Genomic DNA, 13,760 nt, shown 5'->3' with positions numbered 1-13,760 from the left:
ATTGCAACTGTTCATGATTACATGTAGGCCTAGAATGAACATATTCCTGTTTCTGGTCATAAATGTGTGAGATCCTACATAATGCGTAAAATCGAACGTGAAAACAGGACAAACAAAGGTCATAGTGGCATCAAAACATCACGTGGGTTCCGAAAAACACAATAACTAAATTTTGAATGTTTCCAATGATCAATTTTTATGAAGTAAGGGTGCCTTAAGACCATGTCCCTCTCTAAAAAATTACATCTTGTTTAAAATCAAATCATTTGATTTTTGCGTTTTTACGCACTGCACAAGATCTCACAATGAACACGAAATCACCTTTTGTGTTAGTTTGACGACATATTCATTGTACATTACCCAAGATATGAAACTTAATACATGTATTTATCCGCTCTTTGTTTACCGTACTTACATAAAGTGAATGACTTTCCTGTATTGTCATGATGTGCATATTTTTCGCTGCTGCTTTACCATAGCAACACTGCTGAGATACATAGTTCAACAATAAATCTCTGGCTTCAGTCTCACTGACTCCAGTAACCCTAGCAACAGATATGACAACTTCTACGTAAGTAAGTACATAATTTCCAATTTCTAAGAACTGCATCATTGTAATTCAAACCTTCGTTAATAATAGGATTTTAACTTTAAAAACAATAGAGCTGTCGCCATAGAGGGCATACTTTTATGCAATTGAAATAACAAAAAGGGTTCATATCTAAGATTCTGCTGTCATTTACAGCTGAGAATAGTAATCCCTTTTACCAGAAACTATCAAACAAACAAATGTTCAGCGGTAAACATTTTAATGAAGTTAATGAAAAGCAAAATCTGACATTGTAATTCATCTGCATACACAAATGTACATCTGCCAACAAACACAACAGAGTAAAACCATCCCTAATGTAATGTTAGAGAAGTCTTCCTTACAAACATTTGTTACTCTTACATCAAATGCAGTGACAATGTAGCGAGTAACAAAAATAGTCCTGTCAATAAAGACAAACGATCGCACAGGTAAGCATAAACTGCTTCTCGCCTGAAGTTACATATCACTAAATTATTTCTACTAGCCGGTGAAAATGTTTAAAATAAAATTGAACTTCCACTCAGTGAAAGATATTTTATGATATTCTTATGATAAAGTTCTTTTGTGTAACGGTACTCACTCTACAAATTCGTGATCCTGTTCTTGGTGGATGCCGTCGTGGTCATCAGGAGGCGGTACAATAGAGGGTCCTGTTAAAACAAACATTTATAATACATAACTGAATCTAAAGAGACTATATATGGTGACCATCTGCATAAATCTCCCATATATGGAATACATTTGCATAAATGTCCCACAATGCACTGCACAATTATTGATAACTATGAATCAATTGAACAATGACTATTACCAGTACATTATAAGTGAGCACAGAAATGTATGTACTTAAAATAAAAGTTAAATAAATCAAAAATAAATGTTGGTCATTTGATAACTATATAATACACGAGAGTTACGTTTATTATGTATTTTGAGTTGCAAAACAGAATTATAAACATAGAGAAACATTAATGACCTTGCCCACCATACCAGGGCAAAACGAAATATAAAAATTTGCAGAAATTATAATAACTGCAACCCATGCATACATGCCTTTAAATAACAAATAATGTACAATTAGGCCCAGAAATAATAGTTCCTTGTCAATTTCCAAAATCAGGCAATACGATTGCATATTTTTATTTTAAAAAATAACATAAATTATGCTCTTTTTTATAGAAAATTGAAAAAATTTCAAAAAGGCTGTGAATATTTTTGTTCTGGGCCTTACACATAAATAAATGAAAGAATTGAATAATTAAGTACTTACTTCCATGTGTTGTATTCTCATATCCAGCGGGAGTATGAAACAAACTAATGTCAGGAGTAGCACAAGGAAGCAATGGCTGACCTGGTACATCATCCTGATCTAAGTCATCTGACGGGATATCACCATCCCATCCAGGAGCATCTACAGTCAGTTTTGGAGGTGCCCACTTCACTGCATGAAATAAGTAATATTCAAATGAGAACACGCTTATACACTGGACTATCAACATCGACAGATACAGAAAACCGGGGAACTTATTCAACAATAAGTAAAATAAAGGAGAAAAAGTCGTTTTCTCTGAATGAAGTAATTTGTCACATTAATCCTGCCCAAGGAGTGTCAGCGCAGCAAATCAATATTCATTCAAATACAAAAAGAATGAATACACTGAATACAAATGAATCATTGAGGAATACATAAATCAATCTGAATATGGCTGATAACATGAATGGAAACTCATTAAGGTGAATAAATGCTTGGTAAATAATCATTACACATCCCGATTCTGTGTCACCTTTGAAACCTGATACATTCAATTCTCCAAAGCTTAACTATAATATACTACTCATTCATGGAAAGTCTTTGATTTATTTCCATTCCTGACAAGTAAGGCTGTACTGTCTAGACAATACGAACTAAGCGTGACCTGAAAAATCAACAATTACAGTTATTCTAAGAAATCAATTTTCACAATTTCTGGGTTTTTTTTTCTTTCATCTTCTTGGACATAAAAACACACATTTTTGACACTGCTATTATCTTATTACTGTATGTCATTATATATTTGGATAAAAAATATGAGTAACTGTTTTGAAGAGTCAAGTTTAGCTTGTTACAAAAGTTGATAGTCACTGCAAAATAACTTATTTTAAATCATATTTTGAAATTTCATTATTTTTGACAAAAACAATTATTCATACAGGATAATTCCATGGAGTTTATCTTGATGCCCGTTGACAATCCATATATTATTTCATATATACATGTATATATAGGACATTTTGTAATTTTTGGCATTAAAAAAGGTGTCCTCTCTTCTCCAATGGTCAAGCCCTGAAAATGTGCACAAAACAGGGGTTTTTTTTCTGAATTTTCGAAAAAATATTAAAATTTATAATTTTTAAATTAAAAAAAAAAATTAAAAAAAACAAAACATTGCCATCAATGTAGCTGTCATGTTTGTTGATGTAAATTATTACTCAGTGATTTGTTAACAAGAATACACTTTTAATTCATTTGTTTTTTGGGGAAAATTCTGTGATACACCTACATACGTAGTAAACCTACATGTAGTGTAAGTTGATACAAGAAACATCATGGGCTAGACTATACACAAACGGATGCCACGAGTATCAACTAGCTCTACGAATAAGCAATATCAGGTGACAGTTTATCACATGACCAAACCTGAGCGTCAAAACGACAGAGAAATCATGATTTTATGGAACTACATGTACACTTCATATGTTAATTAGATACATACATGTATAGACAATTATTAGCATATTGGTTGATACACATTTGCAGATATAGCAACCAATGACTTATAGTTGTGAGCTACTGTCATTGCATCAAGTCTGAAACTCTCGTATCATCTCATATTATCATTTACTGTTTGAGCATGCACAGACTATCGACGTTAGCGTAATAGTTCACTTTAAACTTAACTACACCCTCTATGGTAATGTGATGAATATATGGTTACATATAAATTGTAAGTAAGTAATTCTTTATTGCTATCGTATCCCATTTGAGATCTTGACATAAAATACAATAAAGTCAAAAACATGTAATAATAAAAAAAAAATGAAAATAAAAGGAAATACTAAAAGTACTGTAAATGAATGAAATAAATACATATCTCACAATAAGAGATAAATGAATAATTGTAATATAATGTAAATAAATGTGAATCTGTGTTTTGTGGGTTTTTTTTTGAGGCAGCTGGTACTGAAGTTATTGTTTGATTTTTTGCTCCCTAAGCATAAAGCAAGTATAAATGTGTTTTGAAACGTCTTTAATTATGTGATCGTTTTTATTATTTAATATGTTTATTAATGTCTCTCCATACATTTTATGTTTAGTAAAAAGGCTGGTTCTTTCTTTATCATATAGTTGGCACGTGAAAAGGAAATGTTTCTCATCTTCAATTTCTCCAAGATCACAGACAGGGCATATTCTATCAGAGATGGAGATGTTTTTGTATGTATTACCAAAGAGTTTAACTGAGTATGACTAAGTTTTATAACCATGTATGCGGTGAAAATCTCAAGGGAGACAATCTCTTATGATTTGTAAGCATGCGATCCCATTCTATGCATGTCAAACAAGAGAACATATGAGTAGTCGATTGTATGAAACAACAAGCCATGCATGGCACAGTCCCTGTTAGTTATCAAACTTAAGATATATAATTTTATTTATAGTAATATAGTTCAAACATAAACATGTCAGACATATGGATTCAGAAGTTGATGTTTGATTATGTTGATTTGTTAACACTGAAATGATTGACATTCAGTCATCTTTTATCTGATCATCAAACAAGTACTTGACAATGTCCATATTGAGATATTGCATTGAAAACAAAATGGCCATTGGTCAGCCATATTAAATCTGATCTGAAGAACAGAATGACATGCATCAAGGTCCCATAATGTCCAATGGATGTACTAAATTTTAACAAAATCCATCCATAATTTTTTTATTTTTATGATTTTTCAGCATAAGAAATGGTCTCCATTCGGTCATCTTGAATCAGAGCGTGAAACAGATTGATGTGCATATGTATAATATTACGTATGATGTATGTGTGAAGTTTGATTGTGATTGGTCCAGGCATGTCTAAGATGCACGGACACATGACACACAGAAGTTAATCCATCATGATAAGTCCCTGTTTTTGAATTGCATCCGAACGGGGACTAAAAATGAACAAGATTATAGTGCCACATTGTCAAAATCGGTTTGGGATGATCATGATTAAAGTACAATTTGCAGTAGGATATCTAGAAATGTACCGATAGACTGGTTTTGCAATTTTGAGTTTCTTGTGAGTTCTTTATCATATATCAGACGCTTGCATACCCTCATCATATCCTTACAATATTGTACATGTCTTTTGTTACGACTTACTCTAGACACTCATCAATCCCAGCATGCATCACAGTTTTGTATTCAACATTGGGCACTGAATACCAAATATGACTCAAGCCTACGAGGCGTGAATTGGTCGATGTTTGAACTGAAGTCCCAGAAGACTGTATCAAATGCAAAATAATTTGCTATGCAAGCGACATCATCAATTTAAATATCCTTGTTTTGGAAAAACATCATTATATCACCTTACTGTTCATTCTTGTTCACAAACCAAATTAAAAAACGAAAACCAGAATGATCAGTGAAAAAGTGTCACAAGTCAGCATGGTGTTAATAATGTTTTTTGTACTCACTTCAATTAAACGTGCATAATGCAAACATCGGCAAAGCTGCAACGAAACTAAAAAATCAATTTTCAAAACATCCTTCTTACACATGTATCTGAGCACATTGCCAAACTTTTTACAATTCTATAGTTTAGTAATTTATATTAAGAAAAGCAGAAAGACAGTACTGAACTACAATATACATACAATAACGTAGAAAGCAATCCACTTTGATGGAGTCCCTAGATGATTATGTTAACTCAGTGACGCCAAGTTTGATTGAGTGATTAGACTTGACAAGCATTATTTTTCGCCTTTCTTTTCATTCATATAAATTTGTTTCAGTGGTCTTTTGAAAGCTAGATAAATGCACAGACTGAACCTATGAAATAAATCAGTCAATCTCAGAGTTGGTACGTACGTGTGAAACATAATGATTTCCAGCACAGTCCTAGAGGAGACTGCAGTTGAACTGTCAATGAATGGCGATACAATGCTAGTGCATATGTACCCTCAATTTTATTCATATACTGAATCAACATGCAGGAAATAAAATTGATAACGTTCAAATATACCCCGGCTTTCAAGCATTACCATTTCCAGTTGAAATGATGACCATGGTCAACCGTGCTTGACCATGGTCGCTATGGTATTTGATGGTTGACCATGGACTATCATGGTCGACCATCAAATCCAGTGGACCAGAATGCAAATAAATAACAGTTGAATCTTTTTGACGAAGGTTGATCATGGTTAGAAAAAATTGTCATTTGGTGTCTCCAACCATGAGAATATTTGATCATGGTTGCCAAAGGTCAGAGGAGATCTGACTACGGTCAGAGACATCAGACAGTGAAATCTTGACTGACATTAGTTGATCGGGTCTCAATTAAAAAAAATACAGCAGACCATAGTTGAGTTAGCCTTGGTTATATTAACCACACACTGTTCTTCCTAGTATTTCAATGGTAAGATCAGACCAAGCAAATATGTTTGATAATACTTGTGGTATGGAATTTACATGTACACACATCATTTCAGTAACAAGTCTTAATTCATTCAAGTGCCACAATTGTGCTCCTTTACTCATTTTATAAGTTTCTGTAGCATTACTCACATTAATTCTGGTAAATTGTAATTGGATAACAAGTATGAAAAAAATTTAAATTATTATAATTTTGGCATTCCAAAGTTTCAAGAAGATAATAGACCCTGCTATTCTGTTCAACACTGCCACAAACATGTACAGTTGAATTTTAAGCTGTTGTCATGACAATTTGAAATAGGATTTGAAGAGAAGACTATAAACTCAGGGTCATTTGATATAATAAAGACTCTAGCTGTGATGATTATGATACATAAATGTAATTTTTTAGGTTTCAGTCAATTAATTTATCAATACAGATACGATGATGATAGCTCAATGAACAGTAACTTACATGATAAGTAATGTTTTGCTGGTGGTGTTTTATCGCCTTCTTCCCTGTGATGTTGTTTCTGATGAAGTGCCGCCATCGCACTGGGACTGTCGGTGACGCGACACTGTACTTCTCTGTCCTGATAACGTCTACTGCGATCCATTTTCAATTATATTTGTTGATGCAAAAACCTAAAAAAAAAGTAACGAAAAATTATTATTTTTTACTGCAGTGACTGACTATTGAAGGTGAATACAATATCTATGATAAGTTTTTTTGATATCATTAGCATTAAAACGCGGTGGTCGTCGCGCAGCGCATGTTTGAATTTCATGTAAATAAACAATGTATTTTACAAGCGTTGTATATGTCGCTATGAGTCCCATATCAAACTAGATGCGGCACGACGACTGCCGCCCTTTAACTATAAGTGACAATAAGTGACGAGCAACACAATCATTGTGTATCAGCATTAATTTCCCATCATCTCTCGCACAATACCAATTATAAAACATTGACAGATCCATTTATATGAACAGAAATGAAAGCTACGATGCTTGTCAAATTACACGATTTAAGTCCTTCACACACTGGTTATTATACATTTGACATCATTGAAACGTCTCAACAGTCTGACCGTCCTTCAACGGCTACAAAACGCTATGAATGATTTACGACATTATGTCAACAAAATGTAGTGATAATTGTAGTATACTTGCATAGCATTTAAAATATATGCAAGCCCGATCTGCTGGGGATCACTGAACAACATTACCAGACTAATGTCTTATTATGTCTAAACAAATATGAAGCCGCTAATTAGAATATAATTCAGTATGGCAATCAATCAACCATAAAAATGTGTGCTGAAATAATTGTTTTTTTGTTGTTGTTTTTTTTTATTTTCTGCAGCGGCGGCGGGTGGGTGCGGTGGGGGTTTGGGGGGTATGTTATCTATGTGAAATGAACATCATAAACTAATGAATACATATATACATGTACATCAACTGGTATATATCCAAAAAAGTTTCTGTACTTTTTATACGAGACATAAAATTAAGTGTATGCCCGCATTGTTATTAGTAGAGCAAGCATAGATGAAGGTACAAACAAAAAGCAATATGTTCTTGTTCATTATTTTAGTCAAATGAAAAATAATTCATTCTCCACCGAAACAATTTTTTTTTTACTTTGTCACAAATAATAATTCAATATGTATACAAGAAAATTTAACAAATACCAGTTATGAAGTTATCCATATTGATCTTTAACAATCGCTTCAAAAAGACCAATATATAATAAATGGGTTTGACTTGTTTAAACATGTACTTTAGTCAGCTACTCCACATCAAATACGTGAAAACAAAAGTAAGACTTAAGTGAGATAAAAAACCTACTCTTGTAAAGACATGGAAATATTTCATGTGTAAATATAGTCAAAAACAAACACACATTGAGTAGTTTGTGTTCAGATCAAATAACCAAGTGAGCAGTCATAATCTTTCTCAAAATAACTAAAATAAGACTGTCAATGACAAACAGGAACTAAAGATACCTTTTTATAAAAAAAAAATAAATATTCAACTTGGTCACATTGTTTTGCCATATTAAATATCGAAAAATGGCTTTAAAATCAATTTATCAGCAACTGCTCCATCCGTTGATCTAGGTACTCACAACATCTACTCCTCCCTCAAAATCCATAATGATTGACTAAATGGTTTGGTGACCATGTTGAATTTAAGAAAACCAGAAGCGCTCCTAATTATTCATAATTCCAGGTCTCAATAATCTGAAAAATTTGTTGTAGAATTATTAAGAACATCTAAAATCACCCATAATCAATCAATCGCACAATGCACAACTTTTTTATACATGATACATTTAATTTTTTATAATTTTTTATATGAACTGAATAATATTATTTTGCTGATATTTATTGAATGTGTAGTTGTATGTCTGTGATATATTCTACAATGCTGCATCATGAATAAAAAAATGTTTGCACAATGATGCATAGTACGTACCACAGCTATGAACTACGGTAGTACGAATTGGTTTTTAGGATTTTTTTTTTAAATGTACATTTTTGTTCTCACTTGATGATAATTGTAAAAAAACGTATTTCCAGGACATACACGTTGGTGTCAATAAATCTAGTGAGCAATCACTCCTACTGATAAAGGTATATCCAAATAAGGACATATGAAACACTGTCGGATTTCAAACACCAGACTTCAAACACTATCAAATACAGATTTTCACCTGACGTTGATTTCCTTTTATTTCCACAAGGGCCAAATGTATAATACCTTTTTATTGAAAAGAGACCTTTCGGGCCAGAGTTTAATACCCCTATGGTGATTTGTAGGCAGTTGCTATGACAACAGGTTCTCATTTTCAGATTAGTTTTCACGAATATATGATAAATAAATAAGAATACTGAAATCTGAATATTATACACTCAAGCTGCTTGTATAATACCGGTAGATACATATATCCTTGATGATTCAAAGATGCATACCTAGTAATTAAATTAAATAATATTTGCCTTATAATATTTATAATATTTTTATTTAAGATTGTTTCATATATCTATAAATATTAATGATACAAATGCATTTTTTCTATTAGAAAAGCATAAACCCAAAAATTCCATTTTCTGTGAATATATGATCATTAAAATATATTTTGACATACTTTTATAATATAATGGCGTTTGATTTAAAGTGCATGCAGCACTAGAGCATCAGTTGATAATGCATTACCATTAAACGAAGAAGTCACAGCTCTCATATTAAGTTTGATTATTTAAAATGAAGTAGAACACATGCAATTGAGGTACTGTGATACAAGTAGTATTTAACTATTATATAAATGTTAAGTATCAGTCATTAAGGTTTTAATCCATTATTTATCAAGTAATTAATCAAGAAAAGGTGTTACCAAATCAAAACTCAATCCTTTTATTTCCCAAATTATAAATGAGATTTCAAACCAAGATAGGAAAAACGCAAGGTCCTGTATTAATTAGAGATTTGTCATGATCACATACTACTTTGAAAGGTCAATGATAATTTGTTCACTCCTCAAAGAGTTTTAATCAACTCTTTGGATGTCAATGCCAACTTTTGTCATTTTTGAGGTTTTTTGTGTTTTTTTTTCAAAACCATTGCAAAAAGTTGTAGACAAAGGGAAATAACGAATATTTTACTCAAATTTAACAAAGAAATTATTAAAAATAATTCCATTTGGGAAACATTGATATATTGCAGCGTACATTTCTCATTTCTATCGAGGCTAAAGTGAACAACTAGAAAACATATATACTGGGAAATTGAAAGTGTTGCTACTTCTCAAAGGGAGGAGGGTCATGCTGAATACATATATTAATATTAATAGATATTTGAGAATGGAATTATTCGTAAAATATGGCTACAGAGAGTAAAAAGTACAGTACGTACAGAATTCATTAGCGAGTTTGATTAGTACATTGACCCAATATCCTACATTTAAACTGGCTACAGATGTTGTTTGTTATGCATGACTCATAGGCGTACCACGGCAGTTATCAAAACAAAGTAATTATTCAATACTATTATACGTAAAATGATATTTCGGCGTGCAAAACAAAATAAATATATGTGCTATACATGTCACAGTAAGTGCTACTGTACTATTGACACAAACAAACTTTAAATAAAGACACTAATAATACAATAGTTCCATTCATATCAAAGAAATATTAACAAAAACGATAACTAATCATTTTTTTATATCTTTATATTGCAAGAAATACTGAATTGAACTTTGTGATGCTGTTTTTTTTTCTCATTTGTATTGGCTATGTTGTGCAGTGATGTAAACCCACACTACTTTATCTAATTTATACGTGTAGAGAGCTGTATATTAATCAGAAAATACACAAATCTGAATTGGGTAAATCTACGGTACAATGTATAGCATAAATTAAAGCAATTATTTTTTATGAAAACTGAATCAGTGAAGACATTTTATATATTTATGATCTTTCCAATGCAATAGACCATTTTCCAATCACTGCAAGATCATGCATTATGCATGAAATCGAATGTAAAAACAAAACAGTACCGGTATTTCCATGATTAATAATGTGCTATACACATTTGATTAATTTTGATAAAATATTAATGATATTATCTCAATGCCATCTTCTATGAAAGATTAGCAATCCAACACTGAACTATAAAAAACAGAAATTCAGGTTTAAAATCAAATCAATTTTTGCGACAGATGTCTTTCGTGCATTACAAGAGATCTTGCATTAACTGGAAATCCCCTATTGTTACTATGGTGATTTGTACACGACTTCAACATCTACTTTTACATAATTGTTGCATTAAATCCAGAAATGAAATCCCTTTGGGTTTTGGGGGAGGAGGGAGTTCAACGAAAAGTTCTTAAGTTTTTAGAATTTAATGGAAAATCAATTTTACCAACAAATTTTTATAGAAATTTAATGAGTAAGTAAATAGATCAATATTTAAATTTTAATAGACATTTTGGGAAAATTACGTAAAGAAGTTTGTCCCCTTTTCATAAAATTATTTGGAATAGAATTATTCTGTATTTTGAATTGCATTTACTTCACACTAGAATCATATATGTATGTAAGCCTTGGGTTATTAATGACCTGTCAGTAGAGTTTACAAACAGTTTTTAGTCTTCAAAAGTCATGACAACTGAGCTTCCATATATTAAGTACTTCTAGGACATCATTTATTGTTAAAACTGATCCATTAATGGATGTGACATTAAGGTTCACAGCTACATGTATTGACTGGACCTGGTTGATGGTGCTATTATATTTATTGTTGGCAGTCACATAAACATGCCATATTGTTTCTGTATATTAGCATCATTCAATTTGCATATAAAAAAAACATTCAATGTCATGGGCCACGTACCTGGCACAAATATATAAACTAGCACTAGCTTGTAGTTAAATTAGTGCTTTTTTACACCATATCAACTTTTAAATTATTATTTTCAAACCAAAAAATTTTAATTGTTCACGGGTATAATAAAGCTTATATCCTCATTTATAACTGGTGGTTGTATGGCTGCATCTGGAGTCACGCATTAAATTAGGGTAGATGTCAAACATGATGATATCCCATAATGCCCACTTATACAGTATTGTGAGTTTTGGGGACAAAATTTGATTCATTCTTTGGTACTCATATTCTATCAGGTTTGACTGAAGTCCTCTCAATTGAATGATATTACAGGTAACAGTATAACTGTATAGATCTCCTTACAGTTGCAGTAGATCTCTTAGTAGATTGTCTTTCTGTATAAGTTGATTATGTTGTTTACAATGAGAAATTTAAATGTACTAGTAGTAGTGTTTATAACATGCAACTAGTTTTTAGGACTGATGACAAGATGATTGATAACAATTAATTTGTTATTTCTGGGTTACAAATTTGAGAGGTCCACCAATAACATTTACATTTTAAGTATCAAAGCAATTGGTGGGTAATTTTCAAAAATAATAGCAATAATAGCATTTTTATCAAAAAATACAAAAATAGTCATTAAAATTGGTAATTTGAAGTTATCCTTATGAAATGAACAAATCCGACAGAGGTCCACCCAATGTACAAGTATAAAAGCATTGAAGGAATTAGGATTGTAATTTTCAAGTTTAAAAAGAACTTGAAAATATATTTTTTAACAAAGACATTTGCTAAAAACAAAGAATGGAGAATGTTGTTATGAAACAAAATCAGATATAGGTATACTTAATATATCTACATACATGTACATGTACGAAGGATCAAAACAAGATGGCTGGTAGCTTTCAAGAAGAAGGCAGATACAAAAGTTGATGGATGCATGATGAATGTGAATGAATGGAAATAACAGATGGTCACCTATATGAACAGTTTCACTGTCATCATTTGATGACACCAAAGCTAAACAGCTTATTAAAATTACCCACGATATACCATGAATTGTTTTTGTCTCTGTGTCTTTAATTAAATTAAATTAACACTTAATTATGATACAGTACATGTGTATATTAAATTTAGGTGGTGCAAAGAATATAGATAGCTGGTTATATTAGCTAAATTTATCACATCAGTCAACATAACATGGAGCAGTACCATGTAGCAGCACACAATGAATAGATCCAATTAACAATGGAAGACAAAAATAAAGAATTACAAGTAATCCCATTCAGCCAATCAACATTTTATTGAATTCAATTCATAACTACGTTTTATAATAGCTGCTTTGTGTTTAATTGAATATCTCTCTCTCTCTCTCTCTGTCTCTCTCTCTCTCTCTATATATATATATATCGAACTGATGAATTGTTTCAAACCTTTATGAAATCATAAACGACTTCTTAATTATAGGTTAGAAACAGCTGTCACAGAAATGTATGTATATATGAGCACTACATATGTGTGTGCTTCATTTTCACTCACTTTCGATATTTAGGTAATGATCACTATATTTTTTTACAAAAAGTTGAGTTTCAACAACAAATAGTGGAATTATGAAAAAATGTAAAAACATTATAGATCCCATAACAATTTTTTTTTTTGCGGAAACAATTCTGTATAAATAAAAATGTGAAATATTATCAATGAAGTTTTTTGCAAGGACGATTTAGGCAATGAAATGTTACCAAACCATGCATCTCTCCATTAAAATAACTTTGAAATATACACCACACGATGCGACTGTATATAAGAAAAGCAAGACAGAAAATTAAGAGCATCGGGGTCATTATAATATCCGCGGCTCTCCCCCCTTGAGGCAATTTTTATCCACTGTGGGAAAGATTTATGGTCTGATTAGAACATACAAACGATGAGAAGACTAGAAATGAAGTACGAAGCAATACAATACATATATACGTAGGTGTAACGGGAACGACACACAATTAATAAAGGCCGATATCACACAAGTGTTGAAATTCTCAGTCATCGGTGAATGGAACTCCTGCTATAGAGGCAATGACCTTTACAGTTAACCACAAAAAAATATTTTTATACAAA

The 13,760-nt window shown here is 31.7% G+C and overlaps 1 protein-coding gene across 2 annotated transcripts in view; it reads right to left on the bottom strand.

Annotated features, from left to right (window-relative positions):
• Positions 1 to 13,760, bottom strand: part of LOC102802885 (protein SSUH2 homolog) — a 172,383-nt gene that overhangs the window by 102,017 nt on the left and 56,606 nt on the right. For both annotated transcript variants that reach the window (XM_085503456.1, XM_006825686.3), the window contains 4 exons: positions 6,727 to 6,896; positions 1,863 to 2,033; positions 1,173 to 1,242; positions 416 to 545 (listed from right to left, as the gene is read on the bottom strand). In XM_085503456.1, the coding sequence (XP_085359582.1) occupies positions 416 to 545; positions 1,173 to 1,242; positions 1,863 to 2,033; positions 6,727 to 6,868 (513 nt within the window). In that variant the 5' untranslated portion in view covers positions 6,869 to 6,896. The remainder of the gene's footprint in view (positions 1 to 415; positions 546 to 1,172; positions 1,243 to 1,862; positions 2,034 to 6,726; positions 6,897 to 13,760) is intronic.

Source organism: Saccoglossus kowalevskii, chromosome 9, assembly GCF_978046115.1.
Source record: "Saccoglossus kowalevskii chromosome 9, keSacKowa6.1, whole genome shotgun sequence".
Classification (NCBI taxonomy): domain Eukaryota; kingdom Metazoa; phylum Hemichordata; class Enteropneusta; family Harrimaniidae; genus Saccoglossus; species Saccoglossus kowalevskii.
This window is presented reverse-complemented; position numbering and strand designations above follow the sequence as displayed.